General features: G+C 40.5%; 1 protein-coding gene across 2 annotated transcripts in view; it reads left to right on the forward strand.

Annotated features, from left to right (window-relative positions):
* The window catches only part of LOC310660348 (sodium channel protein type 2 subunit alpha-like), a 70,342-nt gene extending 46,150 nt beyond the window's left edge, over positions 1-24,192 (forward strand). For both annotated transcript variants that reach the window (XM_083404907.1, XM_083404908.1), the window contains exons 19-28: positions 7,496-7,616; positions 8,572-8,726; positions 9,032-9,205; positions 12,410-12,532; positions 15,655-15,936; positions 16,182-16,235; positions 16,567-16,704; positions 17,992-18,096; positions 19,184-19,454; positions 21,205-24,192. In XM_083404907.1, coding sequence (XP_083261033.1) covers positions 7,496-7,616; positions 8,572-8,726; positions 9,032-9,205; positions 12,410-12,532; positions 15,655-15,936; positions 16,182-16,235; positions 16,567-16,704; positions 17,992-18,096; positions 19,184-19,454; positions 21,205-22,400 — 2,619 coding nt within the window. In that variant the 3' untranslated portion in view covers positions 22,401-24,192. The remainder of the gene's footprint in view (positions 1-7,495; positions 7,617-8,571; positions 8,727-9,031; positions 9,206-12,409; positions 12,533-15,654; positions 15,937-16,181; positions 16,236-16,566; positions 16,705-17,991; positions 18,097-19,183; positions 19,455-21,204) is intronic.
* Positions 24,193-25,823: the final 1,631 nt, after the last annotated feature.

Consider the following 25,823-nt stretch of genomic DNA (forward strand, 5'->3'; position numbering starts at 1 on the left):
ACGTACCGCCACTCTTGCACAGGTTACCTAAGCAAGTTATACATACATAATCACACTTTTCTGGTGAATATTGACTGGCCTGCATGCTACCGAGCTATGTTTCCTTCCCTGCCCATTGCAAGATGGTCTAGACATGCACAGCTGCTCTCTGCTGAGTCCTGTGACTCACACATCACAGCATGGTCAGGCAAGATTGGCAACCCCAACATACATTTTGATTCTGCTAATGACTTTTCTAGATGTATTTGGTTATCAAGTCCTTTCAATAGCTACTGCATGACCTATAGGTTTTGTAAGATGGATCATGAACTGACAAGAATGTTGAACTCTCCAAAGGCCAAGGGGGAAAAAGGGAGCATGCATAGTTTTTAAAAACAATAAAAACAACCCTTTTTGATTCAGCCCTTATAAATGTGGCACATATTTAATACTGTCTTCTTCAGAAGGGGACGGCGACGGGTTAAATGAATATAATTTCTGATTTTAATTGCTTCCTGGGTTTCTCTGTTCTATCCATCTATACACACACACACACACACACACACACACACATCTTTCTTGAACTGTTCTTTCAAGCTGTTGTCATGCAAGGTTCTCTAGACCTAATACAATTCCTCTAGAATTTGTTTGAGGATTTTCATATATATATATTATGATTCGGTACAGACTATAGGCAAAAAAGTAGTCATGGGCAGAGCAATTGTATGGGGAAGAGAGAATCTATGGTTGGAAGAACAGTCAAAGCACTCTCAATCTAGCACCAAGCAAGGCAGTAGGTGGAGAGGTTGGAGAGGAAATAAATATGCCAGCTCCCAGGCTGACATATTTCCCTCCCATGTCAGAGGTGGGATTGGGATCTGCCCTGATCCACCCATTTTCCCTCCCTATCTGTGCTGGAGCATTAATAGCAGAAGGGGGATGGATGTGGAGGTTTCCATGGACACCACAAGGAAGGTTCCAGGGCAAACCTGCTTCCTCTCTGCCATTGGAGAGGGACGTCTTCTGTATCCTATGGTTGCTGTGATACCTCCTGGGGATTACAGGATTGTACCCTCATTGTTGTTTCTTTTTTTAAAAAAATATAAAAATATATCTTTATCAAACAATGCATTTAAAACAAAGAAACAAACAGAAAGGGGTACATGTTTTCTGATCAATTATTTGATTTTGATATTGGATATTAATAGTGGTAAAACAGAATAAATGCCAAATTCAAACCAATAATTCATATTCGTTCTTCAGAAAATGCTCTATAGTTAATCTTATGCTTTTAAAATTCCAAGAACATTTGCCTTAATTTTTTTTAAGCAAACATTTGTTGATATTTTAGCCAAAAAAAAGTGATACTTCTGCAGTCTGAGTGATGCTTGCTGTTCCAATTCAGAAGGTTTCAGTGGCAGCTGCCAGGCAAGCAGCAAGTGAAGAGATGGTCCTTGCCTTTAACAATAAGTTGCTGAAAGCTGTGGTAATAATGAAATCACAAGATGTTATAATATTGCAGCGTTTGTACTAGCCACTGAGCTTTCACACTTATTCACAAATGAGTTGGAACGCTAACAACAACTTGGTTTGTTCAGGTTTTAATCTTCTCTGATCCTCAAAAGTAGGTAATAGCCAATTTAAAAAAATAATTAAAGTCAAAATAAAGTGACTAATTCTACTATTGACATATTGCTGTTCACTAAAAGATAGGTCAAATAAAAGCAGAAAAGGTATTTGATGAGACTCCTGGGCTAGGCGGCGGTACCACACAGAATGCCTTTCTGTGTTGTTTGCTGTCCGAAACAGACTACATCTGCTACAGGGATCTGCATCCCCATATCAACTTTCCCCATTACCTGGCCATATCCTTTACTGTGGGAGTGAATTCCCTCCTGCCCAGCAGGAGAAATTCCCTCCAGCCCAGAGGTAGAGAAACGCATTACATAATGGTCCAGTTCATGCAATGCGTTCTCCTAGACCAGGGATGTCCAACTTCCAAGAGACTGCAATCTACTCCCACTATAATAGCACTGGCAGTGATCTATCCTTTGGATTAACCAAAGTTGTTGAGCTTTTTTGGGGGTGACCCATTTTTTTGCAAATTGATTTACTCTCCGTTTTTGGTTATATCTTTTGGCAATGCAATAACTGGCCACCCTGATCAGTGCGCTATTGGTAAACTTAAGAAAGACATTAAGAAATCATTTTAAGCAAATTGTTGAAGACTGCTTTTTTGGAGTATAAAACACAAATATTGTCAGGCTGCAGTTCAGGAAGAGGCTTTGGTTGAAGGGGTGAGAAACTTTTTTTTATAGTCTTACTCTCTATGCAACTAAAACCTTTCTTAAAAAAAATATCAGAAATGTAACCGAATTGTAAAAGAAAATGAGAATTATTTATCTGAGAGTTTGTCAAGTCTCAGGGCAATTTAGAATGTTCAAACCATATCTCAAGCTGACTTATCCCTGATAATTTATAATGGCTGAATCCCTTTGTTTATTTTACTGTCACCTGAATCATGAAATGGTTTGTAAAGCTTTTAACATTTGTATGATGGCCTGCTCCTGCTCCCATTGAAACAGTGTCCAGCGAAAAGCAAATGAGAGCAAGACCGGGCTTTAAGTGAATGCTTTAACAATGGAAATGAGCCCCATTAACATGCTGTTGGGCAAAGCTTGTGTTGATTATTATTTTGTGGGCAAAAAAATCAAGAGCTATGCTCAAATCCAAAAGAGGCTGCTAAAGTGGTTGTCCTATTGCTACCTCCTCCTATTTAGATGATAACTGCTGCGTACTGTCCAATGTTTTATGATTCCAATTATTTCCCCCCCCCCCCATATCATCATTTTTTTAAAAAAAGAAGAAGGTGGGTTTCTGCTTTTCTTGGTGCAGTTTCACTAGTATTGCACAGGCTTCTGCTCTAGTCAAGCATGTTGTTTTGCTGATTCAGGCCTTGGGAATGCTGCATCATCAACAAATGCTTTCTAATGTGTTATTTGCGGGTAATATGATGTTCGCTCCCTAGTAGTGTACAGCGTTGACCTTTGAGAGGTCTCTAATGGAAAACGGCCTGGTAACGTCTTGTCAAAGGGTTCGGTTTTTAAAAAAAATGCAAAAGTAATTGTGTAAGTCAGGGATGGGGAAGCTGTGCCATAGCAAATGCTGCCGGACCAAAACTCCCAACGCACCTGACGATCGGACATGCTGGCTGGAGCTTCTGGCAGTTGGGAGTCCAGCAACTTCTAGAAAGCCACAGGATTCCCATCCCGGGTATAAGTTATATGAGGATGTTTTTCCTAGTTTGCTTGTTTGAATAAGAATGCTCATCAGACGAGAGATACCTGTTGTTCTTTTAAATTTAAATTACGGTATCAGGATTTTAATTCTTTTAAATGTAGCATGAATTGTATAATTTGCTAGAATTATTAGAGTTGTTTAAACTTGGGTCTGATTCTGTTGTTTAAGGATGCGCTGTAGCCAGTTTAAAAAAAAATGCTCACCTTGACCTGGTTCATAGATAACAAGGAATCATTATTCCCCACTTGACGGATGAGTCGTGGCATGCCTCAGGCTTGTGAACTTCCCATTTGACAATTCTCACCTTTCTTATCAGGAATTTTCAGTGTTGAACTAACCACAGTTCCCTGTGACATCCAAGTTCAGGGAACCATAGTTTGTTCCATCTGTGTTTTCAGAACAACACAGAAACTGAAATCAAGGTTTGTTCTCACCACACTTTTAATGTATGCCATGGAGAGCTGTGGTTTGTTTAAAACTGGAAGCGAAGGCATCTGATCTTTCGGTGCAAAGGAGCAGGAGAAGGGAGTGGGGAGTGTATGAGCCCAAGATTCACCATAGCTCATTCATGAAGCAGTAAACCATGGTATCCTGTTACATCTGAACCAGGCTATTCAGTTTGGGTGGTTGCATATTTTGCATTAAGTTAATGGTTTCAATTTAAATTGTGTAATATCAGATGAATAATACATGGATTGCTTTAATATAGCTGTTCAAGTTGGGAGGCATTTTGCTTTCAATATACCCAACTAAATGAAACGCAAATCCTCCTCGCTGTGTGCTGAAGAAATCTTCACTGTGTTCAGTTGCAAATTTTTCTTTGAGCTAGCCTTTAAAATTGCATTGGCAGGAAGGAATGAGCCTTTAAAAATGTGCATCAGTTAAGAAATGTGACTTAATACAAAAGGAGCTCTTAAAACTTCCTTTCTTGCTTAAAGTAGGATCAGTATGCTTACAGTCAAGGTATGTTTTGTTTTATCTGTTAGGAAATAATATCTGCTGTTCCTGCTATGTTTGGCTATTAAGTCCTATCCAACTGGGGAAGGAGAGGTAGGAAGCACATACAGCTGGGGGATGATCATATTGAATTTAAAAAGGGAATAAAGTAAAGTACATTCACATATTTTACAAACAACACGTTGTAAAGATGGTGTTGCTGTAATGCCAACTGAGAAATCAGTTTATGGGATATACAAATATATATCGTTAAGCATATATGCCATTGCAAATTTAAAACAATGGCGTTTGAGTTTGATTGCAGACATAAACACGATTCTGCAATGGACAGTTGTGAAAACCCAAATGCCAGTTTCTTCATCCCCCAGTTAAAGTAAGTAGCTGGAAACGTGCTAATACAGAAGTAACCAAACATTGAAGTTTACTTTCTGACAAACATATTGTTACTCACATTAGTTCAGACTTTATACTGAATGAGTTGGCCATATGCAGTTCTGCTCACCCCTCCCCATTTGTGTAATGTCTGAATAGGACTGCAGCCTAAACATTCAAACCCAGAGACTGAATGGGTTATTTACTTGTATAAAGGCATGGTTGATTTTACTACTTACCGGTAATCTATCATCTTGGTTCTCATATTTATTCTCATATTTTAAACTTAATTTGTTTCAGCAAGCTAACTACTGGAGAATTCTTCCTGGTTTTTTAATTTGCCTAACAGCAAAATGCATCCAGATTAATTCAAAAATGTCATGCTCAAATTCTCAAGTGATGTAATTCTGTAAAAGCTCAGTTTTAGTCAGCTTCTTCACAGCACAAAATCAGTAAAATTACATATTCTTTACCACCACTTAAGGAATTGCACCATCAGGGCCAAGTTAGACATGATGCCATTCATGTAATTAGCAATTACAAAGAGGGCATGAATAATTACTTTATGTAGCCACATAGGTTTCCAGCTCAAAGAATTCCTTTTTGTATTTTAATATGATACAGAAATATATATGCATAATCCTCCCTTTGACATGTCAGTACTATTGCCAAACAAATTGCTTTAACAAACTTAGATCAACCTTTGTTTAATTTGCTAAGAATATAGGTCAGGATTTCTAGTGTTAGTGCAAACTGTGTAACATTGAACAGTTTGATATTATTGGTAATTGTTTTTGCTTTTTACATAATATTTCATAATGTTTTAAAGGGTGTCAGTATAACAATTATATAATATTATTATTATATTATTATATAACAATTATATATATTGAAGAGTGAATTTCTAATGAAACTATTTCAGAACATGCTAATGTTAACATTGAAAAAGCTATTCCAAATATAACACACGAGGATGCATAAATATAGGACAAATTCACAAGTTGTCCATCAGATGCTGATCTAGTGAAAGATGTTCCTTTGCCAGGATAGCGTAACCATACAGTTGCCAATTTTGAACTGAATGCCTCTGAGCATGCACAGAGAGTCCCCTCTCCCAAAAGGGGGAACAACAGAATGGGAATTTATAAACAACTGCCTGGAACAACTTTCCTGTTGGATACAATATAAATAAGCAAGCAAGGGACCAATTGATCAAACCCCCACTGGCAGATCTGCTGGGAAAATCTGAAGCCTCCCATATTAAATAGCAGGTCTAGTGATATTACACTGGCCGTGGCAAAGTTTCTTTTACTCAGAAGTAAAAAGAAACAAAGATAATCAAGCTAGAGACAAAACAAAATGACTGCTTCGGTTTCTCTCTCTTTCGTGGTTGGCTGTCTTGGCTGTATTTTGTTCTGTAATAGTTCTATGGGTCTTTGGACCGCGATAAAGATTCATTATAATATAAATAATGTGCTAAACTCACTGCCACTGCGCTGCAAAACTTGCCAAGTGCCCGTCTACTTACAGAGTTTATATGGGCAAAGTCTCTTGAGCATGTGCAGTATAATTTTCTGTCTGAAGTTGTAAAATGTAATTTGGTATTTTATACATTTTGGTTCAGTCTGGCTGCCTAGAACAGTGGTGCCTCCAATGGGTGCTTCATTCAGTGAGAGACAGCATGTCACAAAAAGCCAGGCAGACACTCAATAGTGGGGGAAAGCTTTCCTCATGCTTGACGGCTGGTTGGCTGCCTTACCTGTTTAGTGGTGGCCAGGAACCTTGTGTTCATCCTTAAACGGCGCTGTTTCTGGGCAGATGGCAGTGTGGCAGTGTAGGGCACCCGGATCTAAATTAAAATGCAAATTCCCCACGCACATAGATGCATATGTGCAGAGAGCCAGTGTGGTGTAGTGGTTAAGAGGAGTAGTCTCGTAATCTGGGGAACCGGGTTCGCGTCTCCGCTCCTCCACATGCAGCTGCTGGGTGACCTTGGGCCAGTCACACTTCTTTGAAGTCTCTCAGCCTCATTCACCTCACAGAGTGTTTGTTGTGGGGGAGGAAGGGAAAGGAGAATGTTAGCCGCTTTGAGACTCCTGAAGGGGAGTGAAAGGCGGGATATCAAATCCAAACTCTTCTTCATATAATATCCATATGTTGTGGTAACTCACACCAGCACACTGACATAACTCAGCTAGATTTTTGTGTGGCTTGAATTCTGACAAGCAGCCATGAAAATCCAATTCTGGCTGGGTTTCCAAAATTATTATGGCAGAGTAGCAGCCTATTTTAATAATAGCTGGATAATAATAATAATAATAATAATAATAATAATAATTAAAAAAATGGAGTCCTACAGTAAATAGCAGGGTTATTTTAACATTAATTTGCTAGTTTACTCTTCTTCTGAAGTTAGTAAATAAACTTTGGACAACAGGCTATTTTCTATCATTTCTCTCTTTAGTGGCCCAGTTTTTCTTGAGTGAGTGGGTGAGGAATTAACAACAAACACACCTAAATTTAATATAATACAATGAAGGAGTTTGCAAATAGTTATCCAGCCCCACTTATTTCGGAATTCCTATACACCGTTGCTTTTCTACAGCATAAGGAAATACTCAGAGAAAGGGGAAACACAGTTTGACTAGCATGCTTTTATTTGCATTAAAAACAAAACAAGCAAACTTAGGCTGCAATCCTATACCCAAGTTACCGAGAAAGGAGTAAACCCATTGAACTCAATGGGGCTTCCTTCCCAGGTTCCATCTGCTATGCACTGCCAATATAAATTTGGAAGAGCGCTGTCATACTTCACTATCTCCTTTTGAGTACGGCATAAAGTTGCAGGGGGCAAAAAACCTTTTTTTCTGTGGGATTTTATTTTCAGAAGTTAAATGCAACCAGCTCTTCAGAAGGCAGCACAGTTGACATTGCCCCGCCTGGAGAGGGTGAACAGGCAGAGATTGAACCTGAAGAGGCTCTTGAACCTGAAGCCTGTTTTACAGAAGGTAACAGGGAAACAAAATAAACAAGTTGTGTTTGACAAATTAACTGTGGACTGCAGTTTTGCTGTGGCACAGCTTGCCACCATTGCCAAGATTCTTTCTCTGCTTCCAGCAGCTGGCAGGATACAAGGTGGGATTTTGAATTTAGCCCACCTGTGAAATTGACCGATCACGGGTTGGCTCAGGAGGCTGCTGACATAGTGGGGGCAGAGATGGCCATAGACTCTGCGGGGTCTTCATTCAGGTCCGCTTCCCAGGCATAAATTTAGGGCCACCTCCTTGCCTTTCATTGCAGTTGGATTTCAGATCTCCTTCCCCGCCCCCCTCCCTTTATTCAGAGTATTTTCATCATACAGTCTTTGGTTGGTTCCTTGCTATAGAAGTTTTTGGTCGGCATATTTCAGGCCAGGAAGGAATTTTGCCTCCAGACAAATTTGCTGGTCTTGGGGTGGGGGTGGGGGGTTGCTTGCCTCATAGCAACTGTCACAACTTGGGTGGATAAGGCATTGGTCTAAACTCCCTAGTCTTCAGCGGTGGGGAGGGGTTGAACATATTTGCACACAGCCCCCCCCCAAAAAAAAACCTGGGTATCCCTATAAAGGGATCCTAAGGCGAGTGTTACTGTCAGCACACATCAGTACTTCTGGATGTGGCTAATGGATTTTGGATGTGCTAGGGCTGCCATACATCTGGATTTTCCTGGACATTACCAGGATTTCAAAGGGTCTTAGACAAGTCAATTGAACAATTGAAAAATGGCAACCCTAGGATGTCCCTTTTAACATTAAGCCATAACAGCAACTATCCTCCTTCCTCACAAGGAAGGATAAAATGGGTGAACTCCATATATACAGTCCTCGACTCTGTGGAGGAAAGACTGGTTTCTTTAAAATTCTGAAATAAAGATAACCATAAACATTTATTCCAAAATTTAACAATTTAATATCCTTGTAAACAGGCTGCATCAAGAAGTTCCCATGTTGTCAAGTGAGTATAGAAGATGGCCGAGGAAAAATCTGGTGGAATTTTAGGAAAACCTGCTACAGCATAGTTGAACACAACTGGTTTGAGACGTTCATTGTTTTTATGATTCTCCTCAGCAGTGGTGCTCTGGTGAGCAAAAATAAAAAATAAACACCTGCTATTTTCTCAGATTTTTCAATGGGCATTATAGAATGTATGGTGGCTAGTACAGTTACTTTCAGGCTTGGAAATGTTTGATAAATAATCATGATTCACAGATATTGTAGGATAGGTGCTTAAAAAAAAACAAGAATTCCTGCTCCCTTGCTAATTGTTTGGTAATATGTTAGCAGTAGAACACAAAGCAGAAATGAAATTTTAGACCTGTATTTTTAAAAATAAGGTTTATCTCTGTGTACGATAAAGCAATGATTCCACCCTCCTCCCTGCCCTAGGCCTTTGAAGACATATATATTGAACAGCGCAAGACTATCAAGACCATGCTGGAGTATGCTGACAAGGTCTTCACATACATCTTCATTCTGGAAATGCTTCTGAAGTGGGTGGCCTATGGCTTTCAAATGTATTTCACCAATGCCTGGTGCTGGCTGGATTTCCTCATTGTTGATGTAAGTACTTGAAACCCATTGTTTGCTTTGTTCCTGTGCAGCCTCCTCATTATTTAGATCCCAAGCCTAAAAACATTACCATAACATTAAGAATAGTAATACCGCAAAGTTGACCTGAGAGTTGGGTCCTTTGCATCTGTCTTCATGAATCTGTGTTCCAGTCATGATTATTCAGTATAACATGAGAAGTGGCCTATATCTATCCATGTTAGCAAACCAAATACAGGTGAACCATCAGTGTTGCCCTTGCCTGATTTTTCCAGTTCAAGTGCCACATATTCACCGATTCATTTAAACTTTAATTGTATCACCATAAAAGCAATAACAAACCAACATTTTAAAAAGTTGGAAAACTGCTCTGGGCATGTGAAGTGGGAAGATTTTTACCTCACAGAATGTTCAAGAAATAAATTCTGCTGACATGAAGAAAAATCACCCACCATGGAACGCAAATGTCTTGTAACACAGTAACAGTTGTAAAAAAATATTATTTGTACAAAAGTTAAAAAGGACCATGCCTGCAGGCTCAAGATCTAATATGTGAAAATATGTATGTGGTAAAGAACAGTAAAAGGTAAAGGTAAAGGGACCCCTGACCATTAGGTCCAGTCGTGACCGACTCTGGGGTTGCAGTGCTCATCTCGCTTTAGTGGCCGAGGGAGCCGGCATACAGCTTCCAGGTCATGTGGCCAGCATGACTAAGCCGCTTCTGGCAGTGCACGGAAACATCGTTTACCTTCCCGTCGGAGCGGTACCTATTTATCTACTTGCACTTTGACGTGCTTTCAAACTGCTAGGTTGGCAGGAGCAGGGACTGAGCAATGTTACCTGCACAGGTGGGCAGTCTGGAGTGCGTGCTAGGCTTAACAACTGATCAAGACTATGGAGAGACCAAGGAACAGATGCTCAGTAGCCCACCCTCTTTCTGAGCACTGCCGAAAGGACCAACCACTGCTCCTGAATAGCCGCTTCAGTGAGATATGCTCAGTTGCATCTGCATATCACTCATCCTGCCACTTAACAGAAAAGTGTGTCAAAGTAAGTCATAGTGACGAAGAGGATGCAGTCTTATTAACAGCTTTTTAGGACAATTATATTCTAAAGTCTTATATATTACCTGAGGCGGCTTTATTTTATTTCAGGCGGGCAAGAATAGATGTTTATACAGCGGTACCTCGGTTTAATTACAGTCCTGTTTACGAACGATTCGGTTTACAAACTCCACAAAACCGGAAGTAGTGTCCCGGTTTGCAAACTTTACCTCGGTCTAAGAACGGAATCCGAACGGTGGAAGGGCACCGGCGGCAGGAGGCCTCATTAGGGAAAGTGCGCCTCAATTTAAGAACGGTTTCGGTTTAAGAACAGACTTCCGGAACGGATTAAGTTCGTAAATCGAGGTACCACTGTATACATACAGAGCAGCTGGTAAGAATGGCTGACTGAACAAATAATTGAACTTCTCCCAGTTAAGCTCGAACTGTCAAACTATACATTGATAATAACTGATTGTCATGGTGAGATGTCAGCCTGAAACTTGTGTTATTATCCCAGTTTTTGCTTATCTGATAGAATAATTTGATACCTGCAATGAAATCATAAGGATTGAGAAGTGGGGAGTTAACTTTCATCCTGATTTATCCTGAGCAGAGTGGAAACTAATGCTCACTTCCTTTCCCCCCTGTGTGCAAAGGGAAAGAATAGTAGGTTAGCTCCCATGTTATCTTGCTGTACTTTTAACTTCCTGACACTTGTTATGTCAGTGTGCCTAATGAAAGTAGGCTAAAATAACACATATTAATCTCACCTTTCAGTGCCTTATATCTCCCGAACCACATTCCTTCCTTCTTTTCTTATTCTGATTTATCTCGTTGCTTGAGAGAGGGGCGGAAGCAAGCAAGAAAGTGTAAAGCAAAAGAATAAGTAATTTACAATAGCCAAGAACACATCCACAGTTTGAAGGGGTGTATGATTAAATCGGCAGGTTCCTCTCAGCATGATTTAGAAAGGTTTGGAGTAATTCTTTCCCTCGTACTTTGCTTTCCCTCCATTGAACATGCCACCATGTTCTTGTCTGATCTTAAAACGTTTCTCAGTAGGGTTAGGCCTTGTTACTACTCATGTGGGCAAATGTGTCTTGCTTTTACAACACCACTTTCCCCAGTCAACTCCTTTTGCAGCAGGAGCTCAAGGACTTAGTTTCACAGATGAAGTGGGATGGGTAAAGAGGATCATGGCAGGGCCCCCCCAAATTAGCACACACGGGGGCCTCCGTCCAACTCAGGCTCTGTCCCTCTCAGACTCCTCTGGCAACTTTTTCAGGAGGAAAAGAATTCCCCAAATGGAAACTATGCAACAGGGTTTCACTTCCTTTTGCAAGCTACAGTGGTACCTCGGGTTACATATGCTTCAGGTTACATACGCTTCAGGTTACAGACTCCGCTAACCCAGAAATAGTACCTCGGGTTAAGAACTTTGCTTCAGGATGAGAACAGAAATCGTGCTCCGGCGGCAGGAGGCCCCATTAGCTAAAGAGGTGCTTCAGGTTAAGAACAGTTTCAGGTTAAGAACGGACCTCCGGAACGAATTAAGTACTTAACCCAAGGTACCACTGTATTTGCACTCTCCTCCTCACTCAGGAGATACATTGGAACTGACAGGGAGCAGCAGCAACTAGCAACCCTGAAGGCAGCAGCCAGGAGACCTAGCCCTGGCCCTGACCTTCGTGTTATGGCTGGGTTCACCACCACACCGTGTGTCTGTTTTGCAATAGGGGAAGGAGAAGACTGTAGTTAGTGGCAGAGCACATGTTTGGCATGTAGAAGGTCCCAGATTCAATTCCTAGCATCTCCGGGTACGGCTCCTGTCTGAAATCCTAGAGGGCTGCTGCCAGTCATGTGGATAGTACTGAGCCTCAGTTTGAAGACAGGTTCTGGGCCTCAGGTCAAGTGAATCCTGGTTCTGTGGTTTTAGAAGACACCTGAAGGCAGCCCAGTTTAGGGAAGCTTTTAATATTTGATGAATTATTGTATTTTAATATTTTGCTAGAAGCCACCCAGAGTGGCTGGGGAAACCTAGTCAGATGGGCGGGGTATTAATAACAACAACAACAACAACAACAACAACAACAATAATTACCTTGTTCTCTATGTCTGTATTAAAAGGAAACGCTCTAACGTGTTTTACCTTTTTTTTCCCCACCTGCAGGTTTCATTGGTTAGTTTAGTAGCCAATGCTCTGGGCTATTCTGAACTGGGAGCCATTAAATCACTTCGAACACTAAGAGCTTTGAGGCCTTTAAGAGCCCTGTCACGATTTGAAGGAATGAGGGTGAGATAGCCATGAAATGACCCTGAAATAATATGTGCATGAAACATGACTATCCACGCAGAATAAAGAATGACAAATCCATGTTGAAATGTTGCACTATATATTTTTCTTTTTCTTTACTGCATGCCACAGTCACCAGCGTTTCTAAAAGCTTATCAGTTCTACAGTCTTTGGGGAGGTTTCCTTCTCAGCCAAGCATTTACATCTCGGTCCCTTGCATGTATGTTGCTTAAAAGTTATTTCAGGATTGCATTGGTTGTGTTAAGACACTCCAGAATGATCAGATTTGTGTGTGAGTGTACAGGGCTATGTGTAGTTTGCAACTCCCAGATTAAAATATTGAGGTCAAGCAGTCCAAAGTTTGCAGCAAGGAAATCTGGATTTTGGAACATCATTGGGTTACACAGACTGAGAAATTGTGCATTTATATTTCTCTGTTACATAGTTTGTTTGGCAATTTTTACCATGTTGCATAGTCTTATGAGTTATGGGAGGGCCAAAGGATTGAACTGAAGCAGCGGCACTCCTGCCCCCCCCCCCAAAAAGCTTGTTTAGCCACATGCCTGGCTTCTGAGCTTTCAACAAACATACTTTCAAGGATACTTTTGCAGGCAGAAGAGTTATAAATGCTCCACCAGGCATAATATCCTGCACTCCCACATACATACAGCCCTGTATGCATTCCCGACAAGGCTACACAGCATTAAATAAAAGTTGCATGTTTTCAATCTGAGCATCATTTGAAAATGGTAGAGAACACGTTGAAGATGGCTTAACTGCTGTCACTTCAGCAGTAGAATGCAGGTGAGTGTGTTCATGGTTTAATAGTTCAACCTAGTGAATTTGTGGTCAGGAATTTATACTCAAATCAAAAACCTTTTAACAACACAATATTCCAGTGTATAAAGGTCACTATACTAAGGACCTAAACCTGAAGACTGAGGGAGCGCAAATCACATAAATGATAAGGGCACAAATTTAGTTTTCAGGGTCTCAAAATTCCAGATTGTTCTGTCATGAAATCTAACAACAGGAATGAATTCTGCTTATTGGGATTTGACACACAGATAATTAGATGGTGCACTGGACTCCAGCCTTCAGACTCTCACAAAATTTCCACACAAATTTGTAGACCAAAGATTAAAAATCTGCATAATCCCTAGAATCCAATATTTCTTTCCAAAGACAAAATTGGACAGAATTACCACTATTGCAGGTGACATATAATACCTGTTCCACATTTGTTAGATTGTTTAGTGTGTAAGTGCCTGCACTGCACTATAATAATACCTTTTTGGGTACCTGCTAAAAACATTCTTGTTTAGACAAGCCAACCCAGATACTTAGAAAACTGAGGCAATTTTAATCTGTTTTTAGTATTTTAACTTTTGTATGGTTTTAAAGTATGGTTGTGAATTTTTCTTGATTTTACTGCTTTCTCTTTTTTGTCAACTGCTTTGAGGTTTGTTTGTTTTTACGATCAAGCAGTGTATAAATTTTATGAAATAAATAAATAAAAGTTTACCCTGGTAGACTAAAAAGGTATACTAAACAAGGCAATGAAAGAGAGCTCAAGTGTGAAGCTAAGGAGCATGAACTCCTCATTAGCAGTATATTAGAAACTATTTGCATAACCTGGGAAAAAGTGTGTGTGATGTCTTTTACTTTAAAGGATGGCTATCTATAGGGCAAGAATGTGGAAGCTCCAGTCCTCCATGGCTGAGAGGAGTTGGAGTCCAATGACCTCTAGAGACCTACAGATTCCCCAGCCATCTTTTAGGATGTTTATATGATGTTTCTGGTTTGGTCCAACAACTCATTTGACCTCTCTGATGGCCACATTGATATCTGCCTTCCAGTAAATAATTTAGGTTTTATGATTTGGGGTTGGGGGTGGGATAGGGAGAAGGTTTGTTCAGTGCCTGTAGGTTTCAAGATGATGGAAGGGTGCAGAAGGGTTGCAAAGTCCTCAGCAAGTGAAGAGGCCAAACAAAATTGTCGATCTGCAAGGTGGACATGTCCCCAAGACAATCCTTGCATGTATAGCATGTATCAAGGCTTCACCTATCTTGCAATAAACCCTTACATTTCCTCCGTTTTTTATGCAAAACATCTTGATATCTAGTTTAATTCCAAAACATGTTCGTGCTCACGGAAGGGCTTTTGATTCAGCATCCACTAATGGAAAAGGAAGAGAAGGTGGTTTTTGCAAATTCCCTCTGCACTTTCCAACGGGGGGGGGGGGGGGCACTGAGGACTGCAGTGGTGAAGGGGAATATGCAAAAAAAAAAAAAAAAATGCCCCCTCTTCTCTTCTGTTAGCAGACACCTCTGCTGAATCAAAATACCTCCTGTGAACACAAGGGCATGAATTGGATTCTGCACTTAATATTAACATCCAATGAAATGTGCATTTGCCAACAAAAGCTCAGGCTGCTTCAGAAGTCGTATCTTCATTTTAGAGCAAAGTCAAATCAATGCACATAGTTTTCCTAAAGAGAAGTGTAGGTATTTCATAAATTAGTCTTGAATTTATTTGGCTATATGTAACATGAATATGCATTTCTCCTTCCACAAAGCTCTGCAAATTTAAAAGGCTTATTAAAGAATTAGGGTTGAAGACTGAATGCTTAGTGGAGAAAGTCTTGTTGCTTTACAAGACATCTTAAAACCCAGGCAGTTGCTTCATGGCTTTCGTTTGCTTCAGCATCTCAGCCATTCCCTGTTTGAAGGCCTAGTCTGTTGCACAGTTATCGGTCTTTGATTTATATTCTTGATATTTAACTTTTCTCTCTCTCTTTTTTCCTGCCTAGTGCACACAAATGTTACGATTCCATCTTGCCACTATCAGGTTTTCTTTTACTTTTTGCACTTACTTGCTTTCCCTGTAGAGTTTAGTTCCTGCTTCTTTGTCTTGTTTCTTTTGCACTGTACCATTAACAACGGGATTTTCTATTAACATGCATCAACCCCCTCCCACATATATGTGTATGCGTATTTAAAACAGCCTAAGTGTCAAAATTGTAAAGGCACAAGTCGAAATTTGGAAGCTATATTCTTCAGCTGTAAAAGATAAATCGGAATTTTCTTTTTCTTTTCTTTTCTGTCCAATTTTCATGATAGGTCGTTGTCAACGCTCTGGTTGGCGCAATCCCTTCCATCATGAATGTGCTCTTGGTTTGCCTCATATTCTGGCTGATCTTCAGCATCATGGGCGTAAACCTGTTTGCTGGCAAGTTCTACCACTGTGTTAACACCACGACAGGTGAAATGTTTAATATTAGCGAGGTTGACAATAAAACTCAGTGTGAAGAGCTCATCAACGACAATCAGCCTGCCCGGTGGAAAAATGTGAAAGTAAATTTTGACAATGTTGGAGCTGGTTACCTCGCTCTGCTTCAAGTTGTAAGTAGTTTAGTTTTCCTACCCTATACTCCCTGCATAAAATACCACTGCATAGGATCAGGCTTCGAGGTTCTGCCATCCCTGGGTGGGCTCGAACCAATAACCTGGTTAACATCCAGACGCACTGACCCATTGCGCCACAGGCGGTGTTGATACAACTCCTCCGCCAAATTTTGACATCAACATTCCCTGCATACATGCCTGTATGTTTACAACTGTGCTTAATGTTTGCATTTTATCTGCAGGCTACTTTTAAAGGATGGATGGATATTATGTATGCAGCTGTTGATTCAAGAGATGTAAGTATCAGTATACATTCCATCATACATGTAAGCACTAATTCTGTTGGTAACTCGTGGGAGTCTGCTTGACAATCCCTGCAGTCAAAATATTGTTGGTTTTTCTGTGACGTACAGATGACAAGCCCATACGTCTGCTGACCTAAGGAACTAAAAAAACCACTCAAATTTTGGGCTCATTGTTTATAACACAGTAGTTGCATACAGATAGATACACATGCTAGGCTGTTTCTTCTTCTTCTTCTTCTTTTCATTGAATTTGTGTGCTTTGAAGAAAATGGGTGCTTCGTGTGTCTATGTTGAGATCCTGCAATTTCTTGTTGGATTGTAGGTAGAAGATCAGCCGTATTATGAGGACAACCTCTACATGTATCTTTATTTTGTTATCTTCATCATCTTTGGATCATTTTTTACTTTAAACCTTTTCATTGGTGTCATCATAGATAACTTCAATCAACAAAAAAAGAAGATAAGTATTTAAGGGGTTTTCTCTATTCTCTGGAAATAAAGCTACAGTAGTACCTCGGTTTTTGAACGTAATACCATGGAAGACCATTCGAGTTCCGAAATGTTCAAAAATTGAGGACTCAATAGCCGACAGCTAGGCCTCCGGATCGTGCACTCAGCGGAAGCCACATGGCATGTTCGACTTCCAAGGCGTGTTCGAAAACTGAAGCATTTGCTTCCAGGTTTTCAGCGTTCAAAAACCAAAATGTTCAACTTTCGAGATGTTCGAAAACCGAGGTACCACTGTGCTATAAATATTTGGTGTGGGTTTTTTAATCGCCAAACCTAGGTCCTGCCTGGTGTGAAGTAATCGTCTTAGAACATTAAAAGAATAGACAGTTTTTCATTTATTTAAAATGCTCACTTTAGAAGCTGACTTTTCTGCTCCACCACTATGAACTTGAGGTAAAAAAATAAAATAAAAAAGTATGATATCACTTCAAGACCCTGAGAGTGTTAACTTGTAATGTGTAACTTGGGGGGTTGGGGGGAATATATATTCCGCTTTTCTGTCGTTATAAAGGCCCCTAGACAGCAATCAAGTCTAAATGAAACATTGAAAACGCTAAAAACATTACAGCACAGCAGCAAAGCCAGAAAAGAGGCAAAATGAATGCACAATTAATCATCTTCCAAGTCCTACCCACCCCTTGATTATGCTAAGAAAAAGCATAATTTACAGTGTGACGAAAAGACAGCAACGATGGAACCAAATAGGCTTCTTGCACAAATTTGGTCCAGGACCCATACTGACTACCTGCCCATGATACCTCAGATAACAAGGTGTTAGGGAGAATGACCCCCTGCTGTTCATTTAAGTGGATGCGTACTTGTGGGTCGCGTTGATGTTCATGATTTCCATTTAGGACCATAAAGTAAGGTTACCAGATTTTTTTCAATGAATCCGGGGACACTTTTCAACTTCCTACTAAATAGATGGATTTTGTCAGGGGAGTGATTTGTAAATCCGGGTACTGTCCCTGGGAAACGGGGATGTCTGGTAACCTTACCATAAAGGCCGAAACCAGCACTTTGAACTGGGCCCATGAAATAGCTTGGTAGGCTATCAATATGGTGTAATATGAGAGTAATACGCATTGGCCCGTGAAGGCTCTCATTGGCCTCTAGTATAAGCTGGAACTTACGTGGTATTTTAACCAATGTTTTAAAATGCGCTCAGTTAATCAGAGCATAAGTTAATCTGCGGACGTGTTTTGTAACATGATTTGTTTTCATTTCATTTCTTTACTTTGGAGGCCAGGACATCTTTATGACGGAAGAACAGAAGAAATATTATAATGCCATGAAGAAATTAGGGTCTAAAAAGCCACAAAAACCTATACCTAGACCAGGGGTAAGGATTTCTTTCTACTTCATATATTTGAAGATTCAGCACTGTCTATGGAAAGTCTATATAAGCCATTTAAAAAAATAAACCTAAGCAGTACGCAAAAATAACATGAAAAAATAAAACTATAAACTTCTTTACCCTAGGCTTCAATACCTGAGAAGTTTGTTTACAGTTTATTTTTGTGACTGGTTTGTTTTAGACTGTTAGACTCATAGACTCACAGAATTATAGTCCAACCCTCTGCAATGCAGGACTATGCAGCTGTCCCATAGGGGATCAAACTTGCAACCTTGGTGTTATCAGCCCCATGTTGTCACCAACTGAGCTACATGGCAATGGTATTAATATTGTAAATTGTTGTAACCTGCCCTAGGACCTTATGATGAAAGATTGGAAGAAATAATAGTAATAATAGGCCCAGGTAAACAACAGTAGGCCCAGGTAAAAAAAGGGATTATGAAATCACCAGGTCCCATCTTATGGGTCAGGGAAAGTCTGAGCCAAAAAAAATTGTCTTCACAAACTCTCTGAAGTAACCAATAGGTGATGCTTCTTGTATGGCAGATGAAAGAGCTTCCACAATGGTGTAGAGGCAGTGGCAACAATTTGCTACCTGCTCTCTGCTTTCATTCTCAATTATACCCTAATCATGTTTTCCCCACCTCTTACATTTTCAAGTAATATAGGGTGAAATTATTGTAGTTTATGCTGGCCAGTTTAAATATACGAAACTTTAGGTAGCAGTGGCCTTAATATTTTGGTTCACCACAGGGCAGCTCAGATGAAATTGAGGTTGTTGATTGCTTTTCTGGTTGCCTCCCAATAATGTTAAAAGAAGCAAGAGCTCTAGCAATTACTTCTCAAAAAGCTAAGGTGCTAGGAAGCAGATTTAATAGCCTGATCCTTCAAAAGAAGAGGGCAAGATATAGATAGATGATAGATATAGATGATAGATAGATAGATGATAGATAGATAGATAGATAGATAGATAGATAGATGATAAATAGATAGATTGATAGAGATATGTTTGTAAAGAGAGTTATTTTCACATTATTCCCATTTTCTGTTTTTCTGTTTTTATTTTTAACAGAACAAATTCCAAGGCATGGTCTTTGATTTTGTAACAAAACAAGCCTTTGACATCAGCATCATGATTCTTATCTGCCTTAACATGGTCACCATGATGGTGGAAACAGATGACCAAAGTAAAGAAATGGAAACCATTTTATCTAGGATTAATCTAGTGTTCATTGTGCTTTTCACTGGCGAATGTGTACTCAAACTGATTTCACTCCGTCATCATTACTTCACCATCGGATGGAACATCTTTGATTTCGTAGTTGTCATTCTCTCCATTGTAGGTAAGAACCATTTCTTTCCATGAAGGCGTAGCCTGACAAGCCATTTCACATATTGTGGTTGTTGTTTTTTCCCCTTCTCAACCTGGAGAAGTGCTTATAGCACACCCACATAATTGTGTATTATGAATGGACACCTGTCTGTTGCTCGATGTAAAAGCAGTGGGAAGGCATGGTTGGCTGTGACTTCCTGTTGTGCTTACAAACAGAAAATAAATAAATCTATACATATATGCTGGCTACATATGACCATATGATGAACATTTCCTCCTACACATGTATAATATTTCATGAAGGTATCTGTGAAGGTAAGTGTGATATTTGTAGACAAAAGTTATCATGTATGTAGATCCTACAGAAAAACACAAATTTGCTTCATCATATGTCCTAACCACAAGGGACATGGGTGGCACTGTGGTTAAACCACAGAGCCTCGGACTTGCCAATCAGAAGGTCGGCGGTTCAAATCCCCGCAACGGGGTGAGCTCCCGTTGCTCGGTCCCTGCTCCTGCCAACCTAGCAGTTCGAAAGCACGTCAAAGTGCAAGTAGATAAATAGGTACCGCTCCGGCGGGAAGGTAAACGGCGTTTCCGTGTGCTGCTCTGGTTCGTCAGAAGCAGCTTAGTCATGCTGGCCACATGATCTGGAAGCTGTACATCGTCTCCCTCAGCTAATAAAGCGAGATGAGCGCCACAACCCCAGAGTCAGTCACGACTGGACCTAATGGTCAGGTGTCCCTTTACCTTTACCTTTATGTCCTAACCACAGTCTGACTAGCACTCTAAAGTCAGCCAAACCATTTTGGAATGTTTTTAAAAAATCATTTTTTAATGAATTTCTGTTATATTTCTTACTCGTTTTGTGATGCTATCAAATTAACAGTTGTAAAATGTGCTTAAGATAACTGAAGATTAACAAATGACAAAATAGAATATTTGTTTTTCTTCATTGTTAATCTTCATGTATATTAAATTACATCCACATAGTTGTCCCACAATTTTCACATTGTAATTAAAACAACACTCGTTTTCAAGATGTTTTACAAGATAACCTACTTCCCTGGTTATGTTTTGTGTACCTCTGTCTTATGTATCTGCATTAAGAAAAACATTAATATTTACAGTATGAGCACAACTGGGACATATTAAATTACAGTCACATGCTGACATCCATCTCTTTCCCTGTGACTAATATGGTCATATTCAAGGCATCCTAGAAAAGAACTCCCTTTGCTTTAGATTTCTTTCACCCATGGAGCTGGTTCACCCAGCACACTAAACCATAGTTGGTTTTAAATCGTGTTTAATTGTGAAAATGTCTCCCACTCTTTACATAACTTCCCCCTCCATGGGTGCCACACACAGCAGAAACAAAGCATAGTGTAGCTTGTCTTGTCATGCAAACCCCCAAAGTGGTTTAATTTTTTAAATAAAAAAAATCATGAGTGGTAAGTTAAAAATGTCAAGAACAAATCTTGGCTTATTTCTGTCGTACCATAATCATGGTCTGCATGACACAACAAGCCATACTGTGGTTCGTTTGTGTTGTGCAGAGCACCCACATGGGGGCGTGTCTGAAGATGTGTAGGGAGTGAGAAGGATATAAACTGTAGTTTAAAACAAACTATGGTTCAGCACAACCTGCAAACCAACTCATAGCATGAATCTTGAGTATAATGTCCAATTCATGTTCCTACACAATATGAAACATCTGGTTATAAAACTGGTGTTGCCTTAAATATTTTTCTTTGCAGGTATGTTCCTAGCAGAAATCATTGAAAAATACTTTGTGTCGCCCACCTTGTTCCGAGTGATCCGACTTGCCAGGATAGGCCGCATCCTGCGTCTCATCAAGGGTGCTAAAGGGATCCGCACTCTGCTTTTTGCCTTGATGATGTCTCTCCCTGCCTTGTTCAACATCGGTCTTCTCCTTTTCCTGGTCATGTTCATCTACGCTATATTTGGAATGTCCAACTTTGCCTACGTGAAGAGAGAAGTGGGCATTGATGACATGTTCAACTTTGAAACTTTTGGCAACAGCATGCTCTGTCTCTTTCAAATCACCACCTCTGCTGGCTGGGATGGGTTGCTAGCTCCCATTCTCAACAGTGGGCCACCAGACTGTGACCCTGAGATAGACCACCCAGGAAGTTCAGTGAAAGGAGACTGCGGCAATCCCTCTGTTGGGATCTTCTTCTTTGTTAGTTACATTATCATATCATTTTTAGTTGTAGTGAACATGTATATTGCTGTGATTTTGGAGAACTTCAGCGTTGCTACAGAAGAAAGTGCTGAGCCTTTGAGCGAGGACGACTTTGAGATGTTCTATGAGGTCTGGGAAAAGTTTGATCCGGATGCAACCCAGTTTATAGAGTACTGTAAACTCTTTGATTTTGCAGCTTCTCTGGAGCCGCCTCTTCTCATTGCAAAACCAAACCACGTTCAGCTTATTGCGATGGATCTACCCATGGTAAGCGGTGACCGAATTCACTGCCTTGACATCTTGTTTGCCTTTACAAAGCGTGTTTTGGGAGAAAGCGAAGAAATGGATTTGCTCAGAGTGCAAATGGAAGACCGGTTCATGGCAGCCAACCCTTCGAAAGTGTCCTATGAGCCAATTACAACCACCCTGAAACGAAAGCAAGAGGAAGTGTCTGCTACCATCATCCAGCGGGCTTTCAGGAGTTTCCTCTTAAAACAAAAAGTGAAAAAAGTGACCTCTATGTATAATAAAGACAAGTGCAAAGACGGCATTGCCCTTCCCATCAAAGACACGATTCCTGATAAATTTAACAGGAACTCGACTCCTCCGGAGAAAACAGAGGAGAGCTCCTCCACCACCTCCCCACCTTCCTACGATAGCGTTACCAAGCCAGGCAAACAGAAATATGAAAAGGGCAAAACGGACAGAGACTATAAAAGTAAAGATGCCAGGGCTAGCAAAAAGTGAAGCAAACTTTTTACGTTCCTGTTTGTGTGCAAATTTGTTTACAGCCTTTGAAAGGGTACGTATCCTGTCAGCGAGACTCCCTTGGGAGATTTATGCCAAACCTGTCAGTTTATACTTTATAAATATATTACATAGATATATCTATATATGTATATAAACAGATAAAATCTCTCTAAAGGTCAGTGCCTATAACAAGACAGTGACCCCTCGTCACCAAACTAACTCTGTAAAACAGGGTAGGAGCCTGCTTTACTCGCAGCCGGCAGGGTGGAAGAGAGACAAGACAGGAACAGAGACAAAATGGCTGTTCCAGGAGGTGCAGAACGCTATAGCCTATGTGTTTAATATACTGCAAGACACTTGGTCGGTAAGTGTTTTCACTGTGTCTATTTCAACTGCCACATTTGCCATATTTTTACACACACACACACACAGTGTAGGTGGGTTTATCATTGAAAACAAAAAACATTCACAGGGTGTTTACTATTATATGTGACTATTTTTGTAAAACGGGTTTTCTGTTGCGGCGGGAGGGAAGGGGTGGGGTTACCAGGACCACGTGTTCTACTCTCTGGTTCTCTGTCACATGCAGACAGAGAAGCAAACTGCATGAAGGCATGCTGCGCTTAAGAGATCCTGCATGGAACCGACGTGACGTCATCAGGCAGAGTTTTAAACCACTTCCGTATTTCAAGGTTGGCTCCGGTGTTTTTTTAAAAAGCGATTTTACACCTTCTGTTGACCGATCAGGCAAATCCTCTTGTGCCTGCAGTTGATAAAAATAAAAATAAAAATCCCAAATGGATTATTTTTATGCTGATCACTCAATCCAAGCATACACACACGCATACACACTATCTCAGTCCTAGGTATTTCTCTAAATCCAGCCCTTTGCCCAAGGTGAGATCGTCTCTGCATGGAACAATCACTTCCGTCACAGGTTAATTCCCAGTACCGAGCATCTGTGCAGCAGGAACAGGGAACAGACAAAAGTGTCCCATGCCAGAGGTGCCTGTTGACTGGTCAAATGGTTTCGGGAGTAAAGTAGTGCAAAAATAGGCCTGGAAATGGGCAAAAAAAGGATAGGGTCTTAAAAGTATTACTTTGTCTTAAAAGTACTGTATAGTCCTCTGCTCTCAGTATAGTTCATGCCTAAATCTTAGAAACAAAGACAAAAAACAAACGCCAGTTTAACTCTGTGATGTAAATACTCATTTTATAGTTGTACATATTTGAGCATACAAGCAAATGGTTTGGCCACAGTGTATTTCTGCAAACATGTGCCACAGCAGGTCTAGCTTGCAAGCTCTCGGCAGATGATATCTTATATTCTATACCATTACAGATAACTGGGAGGGCAGTGGTGCATGTGAATATTGCCTTCGCTAACACTGCACCTTGCTCCTTCCATGGTCCACTTTCATTTTCTAGAGGAAGTAGTGAAGTGAATGAAATCGCCTCATTTCTTCCTATCACTGAGCAATAGTTGGCAGTTATCAATGAGCTTTCCCCCCATTTTTTCCTCTCAGCCTTCTAAAGTTTCAACAGGCTACAATACAGTGTAGACCAAGACAGTATTGAGAATACTGTAAGCTGTTTATCCTGTTGACAATGCAGTTAGCATATATAAATAATGTATAAAAAAACGGCAGCATAATGTACATAAGTTTAAGTTCAGATTCATGTAATTTTCTTTTCCACAGTCATTTTGTTTACTTTACATTCATTGTATCTTTCAGTTGAGACCTCCACAATACGAAAATAAACATAAAATAAAATGATGGAGACTTTGTTGCTTGCTCTGCTTTGTAACTCATTCCAATTAAGCATGTTGTTCCTGTTTTGGCTACAACAATCATCAGCGCTCGAGGAATGATGGGCAGAGCCCACTTCATTCTGCTTTGTGCTGAGTCAGATGATTGTTGGAGATAAAGGTGATTGAACCTGGTCCTCTTTGTATGCAAAGCATGTACCAGCTAGGCAGATGTGCCCTAATACAGAATCCCTGCTTTGTGCAGATATAAAAAGGTAAATATAAAGGATCCATGGATGGTTAAGTCCAGTCAAAGGCAACTATGGGGTTGCTGCACTCATCTCGCTTTCAGGCCGAGGGAGCCGGCATTTGCCCACAGACAGCTTTCCCGGTCATGTGGCCAGCATGACTAAACCGCTTCTGGAGCAACGGAACACTGTGATGGAAACCAGAGTGCACGGAAACGCCGTTTACCTTCCCACCAGAGTGGTACCTATTTATCTACTTGCGCTGGTGTGCTTTCAAACTGCTAGGTTGGTAGGAGCAGGGGCCGAGGAACGGGAGCTCACCTCGTTGTGGGGATTCAAACCACCAACCTTCTGATCGGCAAGCCCAAGGGTTTCAGAGGGCAAGGCACTGAGGTTTGAACCTTGTACCACTGCAAGGCTCCTGCTTTCAGTCCTAGCACCCTGCACTGTTAAGTGGCATCAGCTGCTTGCTGGAGCAGGCAATAAGCCAGTACATTTTTATTTTTTTAGTAGAGCTTCAACCAGTGCTCCTCGTTATCTCCTTTTACTCTGGATCCAATTGAAAATCATTATTTTTGACGTTTGCCAGTTAACGTCACTTTTGAGTGGGGGATGGAACGAGCACATTCTGACGTGTCAGATCTATTCCTGCAAAAATCGCCTTGCAACCAAAATCTATATTGCCGCTCAGATGTGGTGTTAGTGCTCTTGATCACATGAAATTAAATAGTTCCTTCTTCCTGATAAGGAAAAATACCCTGGAATCTCAATCCTGGGCAGAATAAAAAGGTAATATTATACTGCAGTAACCTAAGCAGAGCAAACTGAAGGCTATTAGCATCTCTCCAGAGAGAAAGCAATCACATGCATCTTGGCTGCAGGACTTAGGGTTGATGCATATTCGAGAAGACATATCATGAACAATTTATAGCAGGCAGGCGGGCATGCCACACACTCAACACTTAAGTAATTTCTTAGTCTAAAAAAATGTCATTTTAAGTTTTTTATGCACCCGCGCAGGGGTTAGGAACTTTAAAAAAAAGGAGTCAGCCAAAGTTGCTATTTCTAATTTGAACATTTGATTCAAAGAAGCCCTACGAGGCTGGTGGAAGGTATCTTTCCTGTCCCTTTTCCCCTTAAAAAACACTTTAGAAATCTATCTTGAAGGGTAGGATGGGCTGTGGTGAAAGGGGAAGGGGAATTTGCCAAAAACAGGGTAGAGGAACTAAGGATTGAATGATCCTGCTTCCATTATCTCCATCTTCTGAGCTCGATCAGGAGACAATTGAAGGAGGGGAATTCTGATAGGGTTGGTCTCTCAGCAGAGCCAACTTAATGGCCCAGCTTCTCAGCTCCCATTTTGCTTTAGATGCATAGAGGACATATCCCACTCTCCTCCTACTTACTTTGGCCCTTAAATAA

This window comes from Podarcis tiliguerta, assembly GCF_965153285.1.
Source record: "Podarcis tiliguerta genome assembly, chromosome: 1".
In the NCBI taxonomy this organism is placed as follows: domain Eukaryota; kingdom Metazoa; phylum Chordata; class Lepidosauria; order Squamata; family Lacertidae; genus Podarcis; species Podarcis tiliguerta.